Source organism: Blastomyces dermatitidis, assembly GCF_000003525.1.
Source record: "Blastomyces dermatitidis ER-3 genomic scaffold supercont1.3, whole genome shotgun sequence".
NCBI classification, from domain to species: Eukaryota; Fungi; Ascomycota; class Eurotiomycetes; order Onygenales; family Ajellomycetaceae; genus Blastomyces; species Blastomyces dermatitidis.
In genome coordinates, this window is record NW_025544776.1 from 873871 (window position 1) to 895138 (window position 21268).

At 47.7% G+C, this 21268-nt stretch overlaps 5 protein-coding genes across 8 annotated transcripts; 1 reads left to right on the top strand and 4 right to left on the bottom strand.

Moving 5' to 3' along the window:
- Positions 1–109: 109 nt before the first annotated feature.
- BDCG_02592 (stress activated MAP kinase interacting protein) lies at positions 110–3499 on the bottom strand. Its single transcript, XM_045418135.1, has 3 exons — positions 2981–3499; positions 2360–2896; positions 110–2236 (listed from the first exon to the last, which is right to left on the bottom strand). Exons 1-3 carry the CDS (start codon positions 3001–3003, stop codon positions 163–165), a joined length of 2634 nt encoding a protein of 877 aa, XP_045274786.1. The 5' UTR covers positions 3004–3499; the 3' UTR covers positions 110–162.
- Positions 3500–3805: 306 nt separating this feature from the next.
- BDCG_02593 (mitochondrial carrier protein) lies at positions 3806–5538 on the bottom strand (the record flags this gene model as incomplete). Its single annotated transcript, XM_045418136.1, has 2 exons — positions 3806–5383; positions 5500–5538. The coding sequence occupies 2 exons, from the start codon at positions 5536–5538 to the stop codon at positions 3854–3856; spliced, it is 1569 nt and encodes a 522-aa protein (XP_045274787.1). The 3' UTR covers positions 3806–3853.
- Positions 5539–6841: 1303 nt separating this feature from the next.
- On the bottom strand, positions 6842–7794 carry BDCG_02594 (histone H4; the record flags this gene model as incomplete). The annotated part of the gene is made up of 2 exons (XM_045418137.1): positions 7128–7794; positions 6842–7005 (listed from the first exon to the last, which is right to left on the bottom strand). Exons 1-2 carry the CDS (start codon positions 7399–7401, stop codon positions 6842–6844), a joined length of 438 nt encoding a protein of 145 aa, XP_045274788.1. The 5' UTR covers positions 7402–7794.
- A 1506-nt stretch (positions 7795–9300) lies between these two features.
- Positions 9301–14843, bottom strand: BDCG_02595 (protein phosphatase regulatory subunit Gac1). 3 transcript variants are annotated; one of them, XM_045418140.1, is made up of 4 exons: positions 14649–14843; positions 12985–14576; positions 10213–12293; positions 9301–10129 (listed from the first exon to the last, which is right to left on the bottom strand). In XM_045418140.1, exons 3-4 carry the CDS (start codon positions 12127–12129, stop codon positions 9761–9763), a joined length of 2286 nt encoding a protein of 761 aa, XP_045280103.1. In that variant the 5' UTR covers positions 12130–12293; positions 12985–14576; positions 14649–14843; the 3' UTR covers positions 9301–9760. The 3 variants fall into 3 exon arrangements, with proteins under 3 accessions (XP_045280103.1, XP_045280102.1, XP_045274789.1); XM_045418139.1 differs by having other exon boundaries at positions 10213–12287; positions 12985–14843; XM_045418138.1 differs by having other exon boundaries at positions 10213–12287; positions 12509–14843.
- A 1129-nt stretch (positions 14844–15972) lies between these two features.
- BDCG_02597 lies at positions 15973–21094 on the top strand. 2 transcript variants are annotated; one of them, XM_045418141.1, is made up of 3 exons: positions 15973–16392; positions 16471–16688; positions 16748–21094. In XM_045418141.1, exon 3 carries the CDS (start codon positions 17086–17088, stop codon positions 17500–17502), a length of 417 nt encoding a protein of 138 aa, XP_045280104.1. In that variant the 5' UTR covers positions 15973–16392; positions 16471–16688; positions 16748–17085; the 3' UTR covers positions 17503–21094. The 2 variants fall into 2 exon arrangements, with proteins under 2 accessions (XP_045280104.1, XP_045280105.1); XM_045418142.1 differs by having other exon boundaries at positions 16332–16688; positions 16748–16828; positions 16917–21094.
- Positions 21095–21268: the final 174 nt, after the last annotated feature.

A 21268-nucleotide genomic window follows, 5' to 3' on the forward strand; every position in this document is an offset into this window, starting at 1 on the left:
ATACATGACCTTTAACCCATCACAGAGCTATGCCTATACACCACAAGCGCCAGAGTGAGAAAAAAAAAAAAAAAAAAAAAAAAAAAAAAAAAAAAAAAAAAAAAAAAAAAAAAAAAAAACCAAGGAAAAAGGTACAAGAAATCCAGAAATCCACAATCGCAATCACACGCGAGACTGCGACATATTCTTCTTAATCTCCTCCACAATCTCCACCGCCTCCACCGCAGTCTTCGCCTCAAAGTCATACCGCTTCTGCTCGCTCGCCGCATTTCCCCTCAACACCACTACCCGGAAACTCTTCGGATGCCGCCGGCTAATCTTCGAACCCACAACGTCATTGAACGATATCGACGTCGTCTTGCTGTTCGATTCGAAGAGCGTCTTGCCCGACTCCGCTGGCATGATGTGCATGTAGTCCATGTCGAACGCGAGCACACGTTGGTTCGACGCAGTGAAGGACATGGATTGTTTGCGGATTACGTTGTAGCGTCGGTAGTAGCCGCCTAGGAGATCTTGGGAGTGCGCGAGGGGGTGCAGCATGCGCCCACTTCCAGTGTTGTTGCTGGCTCCCTTTTTGCCCTTCTTGGAGCTGGTGCCGTGGGATGTGTTTTCGACCATTAGCGGCGCGTTGGGTGAGGAGCTGCCTGGGGATCCCGTACTGGAGAGCGGACCAGCACCGAATCGGCGGCGGACGAGGTCTAGGTCTGTAATGCTGCCGAGGGCTTCGACGGTGCGGTCTAGTGGAGCGACAGTGTTGGAGCCCATGACTTTAAGGAGGTATTGGCCCTTGTCCAGGCCCCATTTTTTGCAGACGGAATCTAAAATTTCGGCGATGTAACTGTCTGTAGATGTGTTCATTGAGGTTGTTTGCGTTGCGTCCAGGTCAATATATCGGATTTTCAAAGTCTTTGTAACGCCCATTCTAGGTGTCGCGTGTGATGTAGGTACGGCGGGGCGGTCAGCGGGGGTGAGAGTGCTATCATTCAAAGCAGATGAAAATGGCTGACCTAGGATGGGATTGATCCTTCCGAACATCCTGTTTTTAGCATTGGCTTGGTTGGCTTGTATTATTGACTGGGTTACTTCAGGCTCATCGACAGCATCGGCTCTCGGGGTGGGATACTGCTTCTCATTCTCTGCGAATTCAGTTGGTGTCGCTTTCACAAGCGCAAATTCATCATAGGGTTTGCTCCTCGACCGGCCCCGGGCCGCAGGGGCGCGATTGTTATTAGAGGTAAAGTCGATGATTGGTCTGCCCCTAGCCAAACATGGGAAATCATAGTCAATTTCGCCATCTTCCATCATCCGAAGATTCCACCGATTTACATTGAGCATATCTCCCTCGAGGGGCGGCTTTAGGCCTTCTTCCATATATCTCCATAAACCGAGCCCGATCGCTTCAGCAACGGTAACGGGCCCGGGATGATCTAACTCCTTTGATTCTCGCACAATTGGCATATCTAAGGCTTCGTCCGGCTGAGAGGAGGACGGAATAAAGAATTTGATGTATAATGGAGTTGCATTGGACCCTCTGCCCGATAACCCCGCATATTTCTCCAAAGGGTTGGCGGGCGCTTTCTTTCGCGCTCGGAGTGCAGTAGACAAAAGGCTGATGGGCTCAACAGTGCTAATGGGCCGAGGCGGTGGGAGCACGTTTAACTCGGCTGAGGTAGCTGTTTGTTTCTGTTTCCTTGGCGAAGTACCCTGCGATTCAAGAGTCATGGGTAATTTATTGAGGATCATCGGAGAAGATGAATCTAACGATCCAACGCGATCCAACAACGATCCCGAACCAGCAGTGCCTCCGAACTCAGATGAGAGGACAGATCCTTCGGACTCGGCAATTGAATCTTCGTCATGCTCGTTGATGGCGTCATCAATGCTTCCTATCTCCAACTCATCTTCTTCATCCAGCTTTTCGCTCGGTGGTTTGCCATTTGGATTGATCACGTCCTCATTGTTAGAAAAATGAATCTGGCGTCTCCTCGCAGTGGCCCCATCTGCCTCGTTATCTGATGACATATCACTACTAGTAGCCGTGTTTCTGCGAGCTCGAGCTTTTACTGCTTCAACCGCACCAAGGGAGCCCCTCCGGTGCTGTTTGTTGACGGATCTTAATGAAGGCGATGTTACAAAAACGTCAGGATTATCACGACGATCCAGGCTCCGTATCGGAGATGAACCAGCACGGGTTCGTCGGACCGGCATTTTTGTAAACTTGATTTGCTGTACAGAACTGCAAAGTAGTTAGCGAGATATGAGAAAAAAAAAGAAAGAAAGAAAGAAAGAAAGAAAGAAAGAAAAGAAAAGAAAAGAAAGAAAATATTATGCTAATCTCCAAAAACAAGTTAAACCATACCTGTGAACCCCGTCAATCTCCTCATCACTCTCATCGCTGAGATCACTACTATCATCATCCTCAGCCTCACCCTGGCGGTGCTGCTGCTGCGATTTATGCATATCCAACCTCTCTCTTCTCCGCGCCTTCCTCCCCACAGCCCTCTTCTGCTGTCGCTGTCTAATAGTGTTGACACTCTCCCTCCCGCCCGTCACCATCACACCCTCTTCATCGTCACCATCTTCGACAATACCAAACCCAAGCCCCACAGGCGCAGCAGTATCATTGGGTCCATCACTACCACCATTTACATCGCCGAAGTTCCTGCTCTGCCGCGCACTGGCCTGGAAATACTCTGACGCGACAGCCGTGGCGGTGGGGATGGGAGGGGAGTAGGTGCGTTTAATCTGGGAAGCATTGGCACCAGTGGCTGATGACCAGCCTGCAGCACGGAAGCCTGGGGTGTTGAGAATGGAGGAGTTTACGTTTATTAGCCGGTCACCGACGCCGTCTTTAATTGCAGAGAGATAAGAGGTGCGGAGCTGCCAGATGGTAAAGCTAGAGGCGGGGAAGTAGTTAGTTACCCGGTAGATGATGGTAGCGGGTAGAGTTAATTGCGGTAAAAGGGGCTGGTAAGCGTACTCTTCATTTTGGAGGAGAGACATAGTTGATATCGATAATTGCGTAAGTTAGGGTATTTTGGGGTTGAGAAAGGTGTTGAAGCGGTGGGCCTTGTGCGGAAGGCAACAATGGCCGTCTAGCTATACCGTGATATATCCAGTAGGTGGAATGTAAGGGAATTGTTAGGGAGTAGGAAGGCGGTTAAGGTGCGGAATATCTGAATGTGAATGTGAGTGTGGTTGTGGGGTGGGGTGGGGTGGGATATAGATATCAAACAGCGGAGTTCGAGATACCAGCGGCGGGCTTTGAGGCTGGGGTTCCACGGAGGTCCATATCTCGCGGGGAATAGAGGAATTGAAGGAATGGATGGGAAATGGGAAGAATGTCAGGACCAGCCCGACGAAACGAAAGTGAATGAGAAGCCTCGAGAGAATTAGGCGTTGGAGGCGACAGGAGCCGCGTTGCCATGCCTGGACATCGGGAGGTTTGGCGGTCGCCCGGCGAGGGATGATCCCGTGACCTTGGGGTAGCATTACGTAACCAAGTATTTCACGCCAACGTAATGAATTATTGGAACGTCTGATTGGTTCTATCTGGAACCGGAGTGCTTAAAGCGATGGCATTGTTTTTATACATGAAATAACCCGGTTTTTGTTCCTTTTTCTCATTATTTTCTTGTTGTGTTGCAAAATAATAATCAGTAATGTGACATAAAAAGCGATGAAAGGAGAGTTAATAAATATAACCCCTGGATGAGCATCAGCTCGCAACTTAGAATACCATACCTGCAACAATCCCCACTCAAAACGACCATGAAAAATACATCGATTCCGAAATACCAAATTAATAAAATCAAAGGAAAGGAAAAAAGAAAAAAAAAAAACCAATGAACAATCACGATTTCCCCTTATCCCAAAACCACCGATACAAGCTCCTCCACTCCTCCGCCTCATCCTCCACATACTCCCCCACCATCTCCGCCGTCGCATTCGAATCCTCATACACATCCTCCACCACCCTACTCTTAACCTCCGCCGTCCCATCCGCCACTTTGCCAATAATCCCCGCAGGCCTCCCACTGCCGATCCCCGACATTCCCGCCATCCCCTTAACGACAGCCCCCTTCACATCACCCGCCTTCTCGCCCGCCTTGGCCGCCAACTCTCCAGCACCTTCCCTCATCTCCACCGCAACTTCCTCAGCCCGCGCCCTCGCCCGTGCCAATAACTCCTCCGGGGAAGGATACCGGCGCACTATCCTAAGGAGGAGGTAGTACGCACGCACCACGAGCCTGTACACCGTGTCCTTTGCGAGCATGGCGATGCCATGGCTGAAAAAGCCGCGGAGGACGTCCCCGCTGAGTCCTGCGTAGAGAGCGGCGAAGCCCTCGGTGCGGGCGATGCTGTAGATGGCGTGGAGGATTGTGGGTGGTGGGCGTGTAGTAGGTGCAGATGTAGCTGTGGCGGTGGCGGCCTGGGCCCGTGTCTTTGCCATGGAGAATGGATAGGTGAGGGAGGAGGCGATAGCCTTGCTGATGGCGGCGAAGAGGAATGTGGCTGATGCAGGGGGTCGTCTGCGCTTGTCGCGGGGGAGGAGGGAGAGTTTGAAAAATTGGTTGAGGAGGAAGGTGAGGGAAGGGTTTAGGGAGAGGATGAGGGAGGCGCAGTAGCCAGCCCAGAGACCACGCAGACCCTTTTCGGTGATGATGGCGGACACTATATCACTCGTTGAAGACGTGTGTGTTTTTGCCGTCTTCTTCCCGGGTTCTGTTGATGATGAAGCTGACACCAGGCCCTCAACCTGCTTTCTCGTCAATACAGTCGAGACCGGCATCGTAAGCAACTTGGTAAACGACTCGGCCAAATATCCCACAGCCAACTCATCCACCACAGGCAGGAAGCTACCATGCATCTTCAATCCCCTCGCGCGCAGTCGCCTCTGTCGCAAGAATGAATAAGTAAGGAAGAACACAAATGAATCCATGACAGCCTTTCCAGTCGCCTGCGTAAGCCCCGCATATAACCCGCGCAACCCGCCCTCATTCTCATAAATTTTCTTCGCAGCATCTATAATTCCTTTATACTCCTCTTCATCTCCATCTCCATCTCCATCATCATCGATATCAACACCTTCACTCTTCGTTTTCCCCTTCCCCTTCTCACTCCGTCTTTTCCTCTCCCTATCCCTCTCCTTCACCGCCCTCAACTGTCTCTGTAACTGCAACCGCGTAACAATCAAACTAAGCGGATACGTCGAGATAGTCGAGACAGCTGCACCCGCGGCCCCTGCTATCCCCTGGCCAAGGGCCGGCAACGCGGGGCCCTTCAGAACAGCGGCTTTCCAATCCTCGCTGTCTGGACGGTATCTGCAGGCCGTATCATCGCTGCTGGTGTCATTGTAGATGTGGTAGAGCTCGAAGTGTTCCTATGTAGATTTTCCCGGGGCAGGGGATGTGTGAGGCTCTGTGTCTTGATTGTGTATAATATTTGACTTTCTAGGTCTGGACGAGGGGGTGAGAGGAGGAAAGAAGGGGGGCGTACAATTGAAGCTTCGTAAGGAATATCTTGATCGTTCGGCATAGTGGGTAGCAGTAGTAGACTAGAATGAAATCAAACCGCCGAATATCAAGCTCCTGCTTCGTTTGCAATTGCTCATATATGAGAAGCGGGTTACGGCGTAAACAACAGTGAATTATATCCGATCGCTTCCCGTAAAATTCCACCCCAGGTTTCCACCCCAGGTGTATTTCCCTCAGTGTAGTCCCTCTTTATCCCCCTTCGGGCTGGTGTGCTATCCCGGAACGGATGTAGGTGTCCGATTGCGAGGCGAGAAGCTAGCTCTCGGAGCTCGAAACCAGCTAGAAAGTTCTAGAGAACTGTTCTGGAAACCCAAAGCAATAGGAGCACTGTGATGAATTAGAAGAACATGAGTATCATGAAAGGGGAAAATTGGATGGTTTCTCCTCGACTGCAGACGAAGAGTGCAGGGCAGTGGTTAAGGGATGCTGCAAGTATCAAGTATATATCCGGATTTGGCTGGGCTCAGTGGGGAACCAATGACGTCGTCTGGGGTCAACTGCGAGCTCTTTGTCTTGGCGCTTCCCCTCCAGATAAATCCTCCATTTGCCATATGTGCCAGGTTTCGTGTGTAATTGAATTGTTATATTTGTTCATTCTTTGACCTGCCCCTCGATTTGTTGCATGCACACTTATATACCCTCTGACAGTTTAGGTATAGAGTTCTAAATAACCTCATCGGGGCAACTAAATATAGCAACGCTGGCTACCGGATCAATACAACGTCCAATTCGATTTCTTTCTACTCTTCCCTCCCCCCCAGTTTTCAGAAGGGAAAATAATAATAATAATAATAATAATAATAATAATAATAATAATAAAATATAAATAAACGTAAAGGCAGTAAAATAAATTCTCACTTTCCCTCCCTTCCCTTAAACTAAAATCCCAAATAGTCTCAAAAATTTCCAGCCTAAGCAAACCCCATCCAGCCAACTGATAACTTGGTTGTCAAGTAAAGGTCAAAAAGTGGCAAAAAAGGAATCAAAATGTCATGAGCACCCTCCTCCCCATTTAACTAGCCCATTGATCGATCTGTCCGAAGACGACGATGGACGGTCATGTATATTGATGGGAGCCAAATTGACCGACAAGGGTACCAGAACCCTTTCTCTTCCCCAATCAACCCACCAAATCAAATCAAATCAGAGAACACCCAAGCAAAAACCAAAACCAAAACCAAAAACCAAAACCAAAACCAGCCCAAAACAATAAACCAGCATGCAAAGGCCTTCACACACAGCCCAGGATTTCGATCCACGAGCATAAAAAAGACAAGAAAAAGAAAAAAGAAACCCCCCAACATCTATCCACCAAACCCATAGAGCGTGCGCCCCTGTCTCTTCAGCGCATACACGACATCCAGCGACGTGACCGTCTTCCGCTTCGCGTGCTCGGTGTACGTGACCGCATCGCGGATGACGGATTCAAGGAACGATTTCAGCACGCCGCGGGTCTCCTCGTAGATCACTGGTGTTCACACCCACAGTCAGTATGGCACGTAAAACGTAAAGGGAGGGAAGGGAGGGAGGAGGTGAAGGGGTAGAAGAAAGGAAAAGAAAGGGAAGGGAAGGGTGTGACTGTAGACGTACTGGCAGAGATACGCTTGACGCCGCCACGACGGGCTAGACGGCGGATGGCTGGCTTGGTGATGCCCTGGATGTTATCGCGGAGGATCTTGCGGTGGCGCTTTGCGCCGCCCTTGCCAAGGCCCTTGCCGCCCTTTCCGCCTGTTGGGTGGGTTAGTTGGGTTAGTTGAGGTTGTTTATGGCAATAGAGGATAGATATTCTGTATGTATGTGTGTATGGCATAGGGGAGAGGGTGGGTAGGGTAGGAGGATGCCTGGGGTGGGGTGTATGTGTCATGTCTCTGGAATGGATGGAGCAAGCATTGTGGTCGTCATCTTCTCATCGTTGTTCATTTATATAGGACCGGACCAGTGGAAGACTTTTTTCTTTTTTTTTTCTTTTTTAATATCTCTCGAAGCTGATCCAATGTCCGTGGTGGTGGGTGGTGTTGGTGGGGGGAGATCAAGTCAAGCGCAACAGGCGCTTGGCGTCATGCAAGGGCCAGAATAGGCATGGCGGTGCCAAGACGACGGCTCTTCCCTCCCTTCTTCCCCCGGCGTCAAACTCTTCTGGCGACGAACGACGGATGGATGGGGCCGATGTCGATGACGATGACGATGCAAAAAACCACAACAAATGTCATCAAAAAGAAAAATAATTTTACTTACGTCCAGTCATGGTTTATTTTTTTTTATTATATTCGATAAAATAAAATTATATATAAAAAAAAAAAAAAAGAAAAAAGAGAATAACGTGATAGCGTGTGGCGAAAATACGCGTCCTTGTTTTTTTTTTCTCTTAAAATGTGTTAAAGCGAGAAAGGCAAGAAAAGGCAAGAAAGGCAAGGGAAAAAAAGTGAAAAGCCGGAGGTGGGGGGGATGCGGGCTTAAATAGTTTTTCCAAAGTACCCAGAAACAAATAAAGCAAAGCAAAAGCAAATCAACCGGCAAGCCCCGTGTTTCCGTAGGGAAAAAAAAAAGCCCGATGACTAAGCGTTGTGGTTGGGCCGGGAAAAATCCTCAAATTAACTGATTCCCAAAGCAAAGAAGGGCGCTGTTGATAGCGGGTTAAGGCGAGCTGCTTTCCAGCGCTTCTTTCTGCACCGATTATTGTTCCTCTGCGGTGCCTGGGTGGAAACTAGGGTTTGCTGGCGGGGTTCTGCCGGCTGCCTGTCTTGGCGCGCACTCACCGCTTTTCAAGTGGCTTGGCGCGGACCTCGTCGTTCTCATACTATCGCACTTGTGAGATGGATGAGGAGCTATTGAGATGACTACTCCGTATACACCGGGAAGAGCAGAGGCATAGAAGAAGGAATGAATGGAAAGAAGAAGAAGGAACCGAACATATGTCATTGATTTACCCTGTACACCATCAACCACAGTTCAACCCCATCATCTCAGCAGTCATCCATCATCACAAGTCAGTGGTATGAATAGTTAAAAGGCTTGACCGGCTGGAGCGGAGAGGAGGTAACAGGAAAGACCACTCTGAAAAGAATTGAGGATCATGAGAGAACAGGAATCCGGAAAGAGAGCAGAAGAAGAGAGTTATGGGAGACGAAGAACAAAACCAAGACATCAATGATTTAAAATATATATATAGATTAGGAAAGAGGTAATGAAAAAACAACGAAAGAACGAAAACCGCCATACCCGAACCGCTTGATTTTCGAAAAATAGAGAGATAAAGAGAGAGAGAGGTGGAAAAGCGAGGAATACACTTTTGATCCGGGCCCAACAACGCCTGACATAAAAATAATAAATCCCCAGATTAAACAAAACAAAAAGAAAAAGAAAAAAAGAAAAGAAAAAGAAAAAAAGAAAAGAAAAAAAAACGCCAGATTAAATGCAACCAAAACTCCTTACAACAAAATCATAACTCCCGCATAGACAGTAGGAGACACAGTTAATAAGAAGGAAACATAACCCGGGAGAAAAGAAGTAGAAAAGACAAGAAAATGATGAACAAAAGCAACAGCAGTTCATCCAGGGCCAAGCAAGAATGTAGAAGAAAAGCTCGAAAATCGTAATACATCAGAATTCAAAACGAAAGAAACCGAGAACACAAAAACAAAAAATAGCGCAAAAAGTCAGTGGAAGTGCAGTAAGTTACCAGAAAACTCATCATGGACAGAAAAGACAAGCCCTCCTTTACCCTCATTCATCATTGGGGCTCGCATGACAGAGCAAGGGCCGTGGAAACCAAAAAAAAAAAAAAAGAAACAGAGATTAAAAATGGGAAATGGGAAGAGACATGGGAAAGGCGTAAAAACATGAAGACGTCAACTAAATCGCACAAAGCAAAACTCCTCTCCATATGTTCAGTGGCACCGTCAAGTTTTTTCCAAACAGTGATAGGAATGTAATACCGAAAACGGTAGGTTGGTCTGCTAATAACAGTAGTATAGCACGGAGAGTTTAATCATCCGTCATGAAGGGGGTAGAAGAAAAACATAAATAGCCAACTCCGTTACGTTTCGTTTCGTTCCCTTTCCTTCATCCAATCACAGCCGCGGCCCTATCCGTGATCTAGAGGATTCAAGAAAAGGTAGCTACACCTTTTACCCTCCTATCAATCAACGAGAGGTTCACGTGAGGAATTAGAAGTCGGGTGGAAACTGGAAACAGCGTACAACGGACCGGCGCTGCTGCTGGATTTATCCTCGAATAAATGTTTGAGTGGGGGATTCAGATAACGTCATATGCATCGACTGGTGATATGGAAGAGTAAAGCAATTCGGACAAGGTGGATTAGGTGAGGAAGAAGAAGCCCGTTCAGGGGTCCCTGGGGATCGACTGGGTGAGATGTGCCTTGGAGATCGTTGATCGTCATTGGTTGGCTTCGACGGAGATGGCTGCTTTTCATTATCAGATGCTTCCTGAGGCGACGGCGGCGGCGGCGACAGCGCAGACTCCGCACTGGTAGGAGCATCAGTTGTCATGGTTTCATTGTCCCGAGGTGCGGTGATAGGTGATTTTCGAGAAAAATGGGTTGTTGCGTGTGAGTCTGTCTTGGAAGATCCATACTTGGTTGTTTCATATACGTCAGTCTCAAAGCTACCAAAATCCACTGGGCAGTTTTCTACTGCGAGAGCTCTGGGAGACCTACGAAGCAGTACTTATCCACGAGTTCCTTGTACAGTGGCGATTGATGAGAAGGCTGTCCTGACACAAGGTCGGTATGTCTCATCGGACCAGGCGAGGATGTACGAAGTTGAGAAACTCCTGGAGAGGCTGCCACGGGGGGCTCAAAGGGTTCACGCCTCGCGGACTTGTCTGGAATAATGGAGTCGGGCGAAAACGTTGTCTTGTCAGCATGTTTGCCACGGCGGGTCTGATCAGCGCTTCCAGGCTGCATTGCAGCTGACAACGATGCTCCAAAATCATAGCGGTGTCCAAACGTGCGAGGGGTAGGGGAAGTTCTCCGGATGGGGGGTGGATCGTGGAAATCATCATCCTTCTGGGAAGCTGACGATTTCACTGCGGAACTTTTAGGTCGATGGTGATTGGGCACGGCAGGCAAAGGGGGAGACTTGAATCCGGGCTCTGCAGGGAAAGGAGGTACAGATTTTGAGCGAGAATTACTCAAGGACGAGGGTTTGCTCCGAGGGATAGGCCCTGATGGTCGAAAACCTGCAGAGCCCTTTCCGGGCCGTCCCACATTTTGCACCTTGGGCTTTTTCAAAAAGTCGATATGATAGTTCATCAGGTTATTGTTGTCCCAGAATTCAAGGCCATTGACATTATAACGTATGCAAATGAACATCCGTTTGGATTCAAGGTTTCCCATGTCCCCTAAGTTGATGGTGAAATTGAATCTGTCATAGCCATCGGTTGCTTGACTACGACGAACATCGTCGTTATACTCGGCAACAACCTCGGACGTTGTTTTCCAATAGTCTGATGTGAATCGCGCCACAACATGCTTCTGGAAAGAAATATTGGCAACGGAAACCACACCAACAAGATTCTTGTAATCTGACGATAAGAACATCCGCTCCAGGCGGACGGGCATGGTCTTTCTCGCTTCCAGATCATCTGGGAAATTCGCGATCCGAGCTTCCCACTCAATGGACTTTGATTGGAAAGGTCCGTTCGGATCTAGGTCGAAGGGAAATTCGCTATCACCGTCGTAGTCCTCCACGGGGGAAGAACCTGCACTGACAGCGAGAGGTTTGTCAATCTGAAGGAAGTGGCGAATATGCTCCAATTGAGAGTCGAAATGGACTGCCTTTGAGAATACTGGTGTGCCTGGAGCACTGCAGGGCCTTCTCTTCGGTCGAAGCGCAGGCCTCACAAGTTCTCCGGACTTCTTTCGCACCATAGACGCCTTAGTGCTGAGATCCATCTCATCCTCGCCACGGTCGCTATCCTCAGGGGTATGGGTTGCTACATCCGAGGAATTGGGATGAGGCACGCCTGATGTGTCTTTCTTCAGGCGAGACTTAACACGGGACTGCTGTGCCTCTGTAGCTAATGCCATCGACAAGTCCAATGGTGTTGGGGTGTGTTTTGAAATTGAAGCAGCCTTGGCGCCAGGTCCTTTCCTGCTGGGGGGGGTTTGAAGTGAGCTCTGATCGATGGACATTATTACGGCCTCAAAATCCTTTGAGATATCTCCCTCCAACCCTTCTGTAGACTTCCCTTCCTCATCGCTCGAGTTGGATTTCGAGTCCGGGGGTGAGATAACTGCCCCTGTCGGGATCATCGCACCTGATGGAGACTTCCACAAGGCTGCACCGGGGGTGGCATTTGACGATGACGAGCTACTCCTCCTTTTCGAGTTGGGTTCGATATCTTGCTGCCCTAGATTCGACATATGGTGAGAGTGGGTTGGGCTCCGTCGATGGCGATAGATGTAAGAGCTCGACGGCGGGGAAGATTGGCTGCGTGAATATCCCACGAGGTTCACAACTGGCTCGGATTTGTGTCGCTCATGGTGAACACTAGGCGGCGAAGAGCCAGCAGAAGCAGGCTGAGGGCGAACTTGCGAATTGAACAACGGAGATGGTGGAGTGTAGGGCATACGGCCGACTTGTTATGTCACAAGTGGGCAGAGAAGCAATCCTATCTCTGTAGATACATCCACTGCTGGTGCTGGTTTTCAGACCAGAAGGTAAGACTTGAACGTAGGCTTTGTGTTGTGGAAAGTAGACCTAGAAAAAGAAAAAAAAGGCTCGGAATCTGTGACTAGCTAGGTCAGTCTGTGAATACGGAAGTTTAGGGCAAACAAATATATAACCGGACGGTCTGAACGGAGATAAAACAGAGTAGATAGTGACAAAGTCAGAATAGCATCTATGATGTCCACTTCAAGTTGGATGGGGCATCTGTTTCAGGCAAAAAAAAAAAAAAAAAAGGAAATGAATCAAAGAGTGCACGTCATTCCGTATAGAAGAACTCACAAGGGTAGATGCGAGAGACAAGAGTTTCCTCCACTAGAGAGGGGAAATTTTTTTAAAACGAAGATAAGAAACTCCCGTCCTGTTAAATAAGTACTTGTGGAGGATGTGAAAAATATAGCAGCAATCCCTCCTGGAGGCGAAATGCATGATCTCCATTCTCCAACGGGCCTTTTTGCGTGGCGGAGGGGGGGTCGGGGATAGAGAAGCAGGGATAGTAGTAGCACCAACTTCTCTAGAAGCCAAGATATGCGGGGGATAGGCAGGCAAGAGAGGAGGCTGCTTTTTGATTCCAGCTAAGCGAGCAAGCAATCTAGAGCTTCCTGTGCGAAGGGAGGATTGCTTCTGATGCAGAGCTTCTGCGGGATGCTGGCTGTATGATGGGGGCTCATGATAGATAGCAAGGGCGGCAAACGATGGTGGCTAAACCATGAAGAAAAAGAACTAGACAACAACACAAAGAGACAGTTTCAAATTACCTTGTAGATAGATCCCCAAGCTGCCCTGCCCAGTCTTGGGAAGATAATGTATAATAGGAGAGAGAGGTTATGGCACAAACAGTCTAAATGATAGACTGGAGATGGAAGAGAAGAGTATTAGAAGAACGGGGGTAGAGGAACTAACTACTAGAGTAATCAAGGAAGAAAAAAAAAAAAAACTGGAAAACCTGGAAGACGAAGAGGAATAATACAAAAACAAACGACAAACGACAGCAGAGGAAATCAACGGCAAAATAGAGGGGACGATTTAACTGGGAGATTGGCAATTGAAAGAAAAGAAGAGGAGAAGGAGGAGGAAAAGAAGAAAAGAGGAAGAAGAAGATGAAGAAGATGAAGAAGAGCAGCAGCCGCAGCAACGCACGAGGAGGAGGAGCAAGAACGCGGACCCACAACCTGGCGCGATAAGGCGACTCAAAAAAAGACACTGCACTCACTGACAGGCAAGGGCAAGACCGGCAAGACAGGCAAAGACAGGAAAAAGACAGGCAAAAGACAGGCAAAAGACAGCCAGGCAAGACAACACAGGGAAGTTGGTGGCGGGACCCCGGCGGCGGCAAGGTCTAGTCTTTAGTCTTTTCTCTGTGTCCTCGCTACCACCGCCGCCAGAGCTTCCCATGGATGGATAGCGTTGGGGAGGGAGGTGGGACGATATCGAGTCTCAAGTACGGAGTACTGGACATAGACACGACATACGCTGCGTATATAACTAACTTCCTGATTTACTACACATATCTGGGGAATGTCGTCTGTCACCTTCCTATGTATCATCCATGATGCTCAGCTTGCGGATATCTATATCAAATGGGAAAGGTCATGATAGATGCATTGTTTCTCTTCCTCTGATGGTCCTCTCGGATGCAAATCCAAGAGACCTGTAATGTACGTACAATTGTACTTATCCATGCGTAGATTTTAAACTTCAAGGTGGGGGGGATTTTTGGTGGCTGTAGATAAAGTTTTGGCACTTTTTGTATACACTTCGGTAAGATCTGACAAACTTTGCAATTAACCATACATTCATAACATATATAGCAATTATTGACAATTGATGTGTACACACGTACAATAATAATTCATATCTAATTTGTACTGTACATGGCACGGTACATCCAACATGTCAAAAAGGGTCTCTAGAAAAACCCTCTCTTTTTTGTCCCACCAGGTCCTCAGCGTGCCTCAACGCCAGCTCTGCATATTAGTAGTCTTCTCTATCATGCATGAGTGAATCACAACATAAACTTATGTCCATCATGTCCATGTCCATTACACACGAAACGGGAGCCCTTGTAGGCCACCCCCCACCCAGGGTCCTGCAAACACAGCACAGGGAAGACCGAATTCTCGATATTAATCCCTGGAGGGGTGGATTCTGGGCCTGAGGCCTTGTCTTGTATTATTAGAAAGCCTAGAAGGAACTTAACAGAAACTGAGTTTTTTCTTAGTGCTGCATTTAGCGATGATAATAAATAGCAGCAATAATAGAGTAGGGTCTACCTGTGCCAATAATGCCAAAGTATGTAATCCCTGAGGAAGGAAGGGAGAGGAGAGGGAGCTCTGACAGACAAAGGCTGCTGCTGTTTTAACTAGTTATTAGTTTGATATTGTAGGCTACTGGAATGTCGTTTGTTCGTGCGTGTACGTACGTTAGTTAAGTTACTTATGATACTTGTTGATCTTGAAAGCTCCGTCGGCGATTCGGCACAGCCCGAAAAATATTTTTATCAAGAAGAAAGAACGGTCAACACAACAGGAATGGTACCATAAGAAGGTTCTCGGGTGTATAACGAGCGAACCCCGTTGTTGCGTGGAGTGGTGTGGTGTGATGGAGGCAAAAAAAAAAAGAGCAAAAAAAAAAAGAAAAAAAAAAGAAAAAAAAAAAAAAAACTGGTGTAGTTAGGGGTAGTTAGTTAACTAGCGCGGCGATAAGGAGGCAGGCGGGCTGATGAGAGCCGAGAGCTGGCTCCGGCGAATCAAAGCTCCCCAGGGATTCACATTTGTCTGATCAGTGATAGAAAAGTTCCCAGCTCCGTGTTTCCATTATTATGTGTACGGAGTATGTAGTTATGTAGTTATGTAGTTATCAGTTGAAGGTTAAAATTTCCTTTTTTTTAAGTCTTTTCTTTCTTTTCTTTTCTTTTTCTTTTCTTTTCTTTTTTTTTTTTTGCGTGCTTGATCTTACAGCGGCTTGGTCTTTGCCACTACTCCACTCTCAACGGCAAAAATTTCTTTGCTATCTTTTGTTCTATCTTCTTCCTTTTCGAATGATAATAATCAATGGTAAATGGTACAAGCTGTAACAGGTACACCTGTAGATGCCAATGGAGGGAAAAAAAAAAAAAAAAAAAAAAAAGGGGGGGGGGTTGCCGCAGGTTGATGGAGAAGAGATAGATGGTTTGGGAGAAGCGATAGACAACGCCATCCAGGCGATTCCAGTCACGTCATCTAATAAGTTCCTGCACTGGACTTTCAGGAATCAAGCAGGATTACAGATTATTATTATCTCAACGGAACATGTCAAAAGCCGTCTGGCAGCAACCCAAGAGAGGCAGGCTATGGGAATGATAATATGCAACTTACCTAGGTACCTAATAGTTCCCATACTGGCGAAATAGGCCCTGGAAGTGTTGGAGATTGATGTCCGAATAACTAATAAGTAATAACCAGAATGAATAATAAAACTGCAGGGAAGGAAAAATGAACCTAGGTTTTATTTAGGGCCTTTTGCCAATTGGCTTTTTCATGATCCCCTCCATTGTTGTTAGCACACAGCGCATTCTTGTTTGTAGTGTACATCATATACGCAGTACATGTACAAGTACATGGATGTACATGTAACCTACATACATTACCTCTCGAGATAGTTTTAAGTTTTCCATATATTGTTCCCTTTCTCTGCTCTTCCCCCACATTTTGCCCATTTCCCCGCCATATCCTTTCCGCCTTCTTCATCAGTTCCCATCTCGTGAAGTAACTACCACTAGACCAACTCTCTGGTTGTTTGATACTGATATGATATGCATGACGACGGCCCTTATCCATCACGTACTTGATCTCGGAGTTAAGTGCCCACAGACAGTTTATCTAGCTAGCTACACGCCCCACTCGGCCTCGTTCTGGCCCCCCCCGCCCCCCAGCGAGCTCGATTGCCACAGGCTCGACACTATACTGGCGCCATAGGAAAACTCTGTCGCGTCGCGCCTTGTCAAAATAGTAAGGAATGAATGAATCAGGGTTGAACTAGTGTAAGGCCCAGAAGCGCCAGAGTTCCCCAGCAGCCGAGATGGAAGGCTTGCAGGGAAACTGAGAAATTTATGCCAGACAAAAATAAATAATCAAGTTTAATGTTTTTTGTCGAGACACCAAGCTTATAAGTTAGCACTTTTCAAGGTTAGTGTTTTGCTTCCTGAGGTGCTCCGTACCGTACCCCACACCGTGGTTACGGATTACGCTGACAGTACTCCGTAGATGCTGAGAGCTTTTGTCCCTACTGGCAATTTGATTCTTGAAGCTTAGCAATTGAGGTCTAGAGGGATTCACTATCTCAACTACATGCAGATTATTCATCGATAGCCCGACAAGCAGAATCCTGAGATATAGAAACAAGAAAGGAAAAAAATAAATCTGGAGGCGGTGAGACTGAAATGCTTAAAGCTAAAGTGACGATCAGCTGTATTATTGGGAAGGTGAGTGAACAAGTCCAGGAACACCTGGCGGACCTTGACTGATAAGAAGCTTCATCCAGGCTGTCATCACGGCAATTGGGGTTGATCTTGTTGTTGGTGGTGTCTGTCGAATTTGAAAATCAAGTCAACGCTCTTTCCGGGTAACGTTAGCTATCCGACTTTGTGTGTACCGAGTACGGAGTACATAGTTAACTATGTAACTACTGTTGACACACACAGTGCGGATAGAAGAACTCGGAGACTAAAGTCGAGGTTGTTGCAAACCGATTTCCATCATCTGCGCCATGATTGCGCCAACCATGCACTCGAAACAGTCTGCTGGGAATAAGGAATAACACTGTGGCGCCTGGAACAGTGGGCAAGTCACCGTGCTAATTGGCTCCGTTCAACGCCCTCAATGCAGACTTCCCCCCGCATCTTCGCCAACCAGTCAACGTGTCACTCTTATGCATGCAAGCAATTCGCCGATAGGGGCCCAGAACCTGCAAAAGAAGAAAAAAAAACAATGTCAAAGCACGCGCTATGTCTCAAATCAGCTCTAACGGGCTTACTGTTCTTGGCGGCATCGAGAAGAAGAAAACGGTCAGAATCAGGGCAAGTTGGCAGAAAAACCATGTTCGATTGCAGGATGGCCCCTCTTCCCCAAGCCCCGGCTGCTTGTCCAGATCCCAGATCCACACATGAGCCTCCGAGCAGACACGGGCTGAGATGGAGCGAGGATAGGCAAGACCGATCATCCCCTTCGACAAATGCCGTTGGTTGGTGCGGTGCAGGGATGAGCTATGTAATTTTTTTTCTCAGGGAGGCGGCCTAACTACCAAGGCTTCGACAATTCGTCAACGAGCCATCCGATTGCGATTGTGTTGAGTCCATCCGTCCAAGAGCTCCGCTACATCGAAATCCCCTCTCAGAGTGGATATCCCTGTGGTTTTCTTCACATATTGATCCTGTGTATCACGGGCCTCCTTGACTGGAAATGGCGCACTAGTTTTTGCTTGCTTATCCGTTCCTGTAATACTCCGCGCCGTCCTACTCGCCACAGCTCCCGCAACGGTGTGCTGCAACCCATGCATCAACGGGAGGTTTGCTGCATTGCCATATTATTATTGCTGTCAACGATCAGAACCCCACTCTACCTATTTACATAGGTACACAAGGTATCGTATCTTGTTCTTGATATTTTCAGCTTCAAGCAAGAGATGAAAAGTTCCGATATAGAAAAGACCCTTACAAACTCCTTCCCTTCTGCATTCGCAGGGAATCTAGGGTTTGGGCCTCTAGATTTCTGACATGCAGCATTTCATCCAAACACATGCAAAAGGATCTCCAGCTCCTCCCAGGATGGGCTGTGCTGTGAAGACTAGGGGCGGTTAGACCTACAGTACAATGCCTGAGGCGCCGACGCTCCTTCTTCCCTGCACCGTGAACAAATATCAACTCTAGGACCTTGTTGACGTTTATCTCACGTTGACTGAGTACACATATTGTGACCATCCAAGTCTGCATTGCATGGTTACACGGATAATCGAGCTTAATACCTGCCTCTCCACGTCTACTGCGTTCATATTATGGTTCTCCATGTATGCGCCGCAGTCTGAGCGCTCGAGGAAGAAAATGAGCTATGTATGTTCCTATGAGATCAAGATATCCCTCATCTCAATCCAAATTCACTAGCCCACGACCACCTCTGTGAGTCTCTCATATCCGAGCCCGTCCCAAGCAACGAAAATTACACTCTATTCAAATCAGTTATGGGTGTGCAGCCTACCTCATTGAATCGATTCGTACCAGGGAGCTTGAGCGTTCTCCCGGAGGCTGGATACACACATAAAACAGTAAGTACTTCTATACCTTCCTACCTCACCGGTTTGTGTGCCTCTGTTCTTTTATCCCGTCTTCGACTACTCCGGACATTTCAACGAGATGCTGCTGTTTTAGATTCATACAATGCAAAATACTGTCATGGAATTTTTCCCGGGGTATGTTTGTACGACGGGTTCGTATCTTGACATATTAAACATGCGCATTATCTGTACATAACTACCCCAGTCGGCTCGCGTAACTTGCATAACATTACCCCCTTCTCCCCCTTCTCCCTTCCCCTCAGCAGGCATGGCAGATTCCCTGAGATTTGAAGCTCAAGACAATCGAGGGAGAGCTGCGGAAGTGACTGAGCCTGGAAGCAACGGCCCTCCGTCACGAAACGGTACTAATGTCCGAAATCCCCACCCGCGCCCTCCCAGGAACCCCTTTTTATAAATCAATCACATAGATCACATTTCATCGCAGCTTAACGGAGAATATTCGGCGAAACACAGAGTACATGTACAATTAAGATAGTTTTGAATCCACCGCTCGCTCTCGCCCGGTGCTCTTCCCTCTTCCCTGCACACCCCCCTCCCATATTCAAACCCCATGTCCCCACCAAGACACCAAGACACCCTGGCCCTAGGCCGACTCCCTTGTACTGTACTGTCGCTGGCTAGAACAGCTACAGTTACTACTATCATTACTACTATTATTATTAGCCATCGAACACCCCCAAGGACCCTCGCGGGGGGACCCAGCCCTATTGTAAGAAACCCTAGCCTGTGGAAAAGCGACGCAATGCATAACTATTCAAACCGCATCCCTCCCCCCTCTTCCTTCCCACCACCCATGCCTTGTTCAAATACCTTGACAAACCTGGGTACTAGCCATGCTACTTCGTAGTCCAGGCCTGTGAGTATCCACCTCCACTTCAGTGATAGCAGAGGGAGAAGGTTGCTTGCTAGGTTAATAGGTTTCGTGCTGGGCTGTGTTTTGCTCTCCCGGCCGATTTATTCTTGGGTCCGTCTGAGCACCTTTATTGGTGTTAGTTGGGCATGACCCTGCATCTACTCCGTACAGTACATACCTAATAGGTATGTCGGTAGCTAGCTAGGTAGGTAAACTACCAAGGGTATCTAGGGCTAGGGGACATTGCTGTGCAGCCACTGCGGGCGCATGCGTTGGAAGGATGATGCTGTAGAGCTTGGAAAAGCGAGATTTCGGAACGGTAAACTCCGTTATTCCTATCGAAATTCGAAACGGGTTTCTTTTTACTGGTGGGAAGAAAATGAATGAATGCAGCGAGTGATTCGAGGTTGTTGAAGCGCGGGGACCGGGGCGGGCGGGGGGACGGTGGGAAAGAATGAACATGAGAAAACAATCTATGAACCCCGGCAATAGAAAGAAAGTAAAGTATTTAATGTTCGACATGCTTTAGGAAGATGTCGGATAGATAACAAACATATAAGTAACAACATGTTTTTGAAACAATAGCCGTCAACCCAGGCAATACATTATTAGTTATTTCATCCTGTTAGAACGGGGGAGCTTGTGTGCGTTTACTTGCCAACTGCTGCGTAACCGTCTCGTCTGTAAACCCTCACGAGAGGAAGGACAGGACAATAGCAATAACAACAACAACAACAACAGCTGTCAAACTGGTGAAACTTGGAAAGAAAAACTTCATTTAAGTTGTGATTCATATGAATGGCCTCTTCGAATGTCTTCAAGAAAAGGTTGCATCTCTCTCATCTCCTTGACATCCGGCGTATGTATGTATGTATTGGCAATAAATTGGCCCGGGTTTTGAGCTTGAGCGTCGTCTTGAACGCAACCACTCTTTTCCAAACAAACGTACTATCCACCTTGTCCGGACCATCTTCCCCTGTCGGTCTTTTGTTCGTATAGCCTATTTCTAATACATACAAAACAAACCGTGCAAGGACCGAGACAGCTGGACAATTTCGTGGTCCTTGGGGAATCCTCTCGGCTACTGGCATGCAAAGGCTAGGTTCTTTTTTTTTTTTTTTCTTTTTTCAGTCTCCCCTCCCCTCCCCCTCCTCTCGGTGCGCTCTGACCTTCTGCATACGGCAGCTGATAGTAGCTTTCTTTTTGCCGTATCTTCTTTGCCTTATCGTCAAACTGTGGTGTTGGTCGGTCGGTCAACGGAAGGCTCGGGGGTGCACAGGATATGCTTTATCTTGTCTCGATTCTTAAAAGGTAGTTCTTCTCCATGAGTATTAACGTTGGGATTTGCGCGGGGCTTTTTTTTGTGTGTTGGATCTGATTGGTGCGGACATCGGGCGGGAGGCATGCATAACTCCTCGGCGTATACCTTGGGCTGAGCATTTTGTAATGTGCTTCCAATTGAGTCAGCCGGCACGTTTGTTCGACGACGTAGGTGTCTATCTATCTATCTTACCCCTCTTGCTAAACCGGGGTTACTTAGAGATAGTGGTGGCCAATTAACATAAGAAACCAATGCGGATACGCTTTGCTTTGCTTGCATATTCACTCGCAAGATATTGCATAGGTGGCTCAGATACCCCGCATAATATACACACCTATATGTCAAACTCATATATCCCAGAAGGTCTCGAACTGTTCAACCATTGAACTTAGACAGCTCAGATCCGCCCATGTCCGAACTCACACCCGGCTCATTCGGATGGATATGAGAGGCCAACACCATCTGAAGAATCAGCCACCTCCACATACTTTCGGCGGCCAAAGCTTCCCACAAGATATATATCCCTCTCATCCTGATCACG

Coding starts and splice junctions, on each gene's coding strand:
- BDCG_02592 (XM_045418135.1), bottom strand. CDS start 3,003: ATGTCTCTCCTCCAAAATGAAGA. Junction 2,897..2,980: donor TCTCTCCTCCAAAATGAAGA/GTACGCTTACCA, acceptor CCCCGCCTCTAG/CTTTACCATCTGGCAGCTCC. Junction 2,237..2,359: donor GAGATTGACGGGGTTCACAG/GTATGGTTTAAC, acceptor ACTACTTTGCAG/TTCTGTACAGCAAATCAAGT.
- BDCG_02595 (XM_045418140.1), bottom strand. CDS start 12,129: ATGCCCTACACTCCACCATCTCCGTTGTTCAATTCGCAAGTTCGCCCT. Junction 10,130..10,212: donor TCGTGGATAAGTACTGCTTC/GTAGGTCTCCCA, acceptor GAAACAACCAAG/TATGGATCTTCCAAGACAGA.
- BDCG_02597 (XM_045418141.1), top strand. CDS start 17,086: ATGCAGACTTCCCCCCGCATCTTCGCCAACCAGTCAACGTGTCACTCT.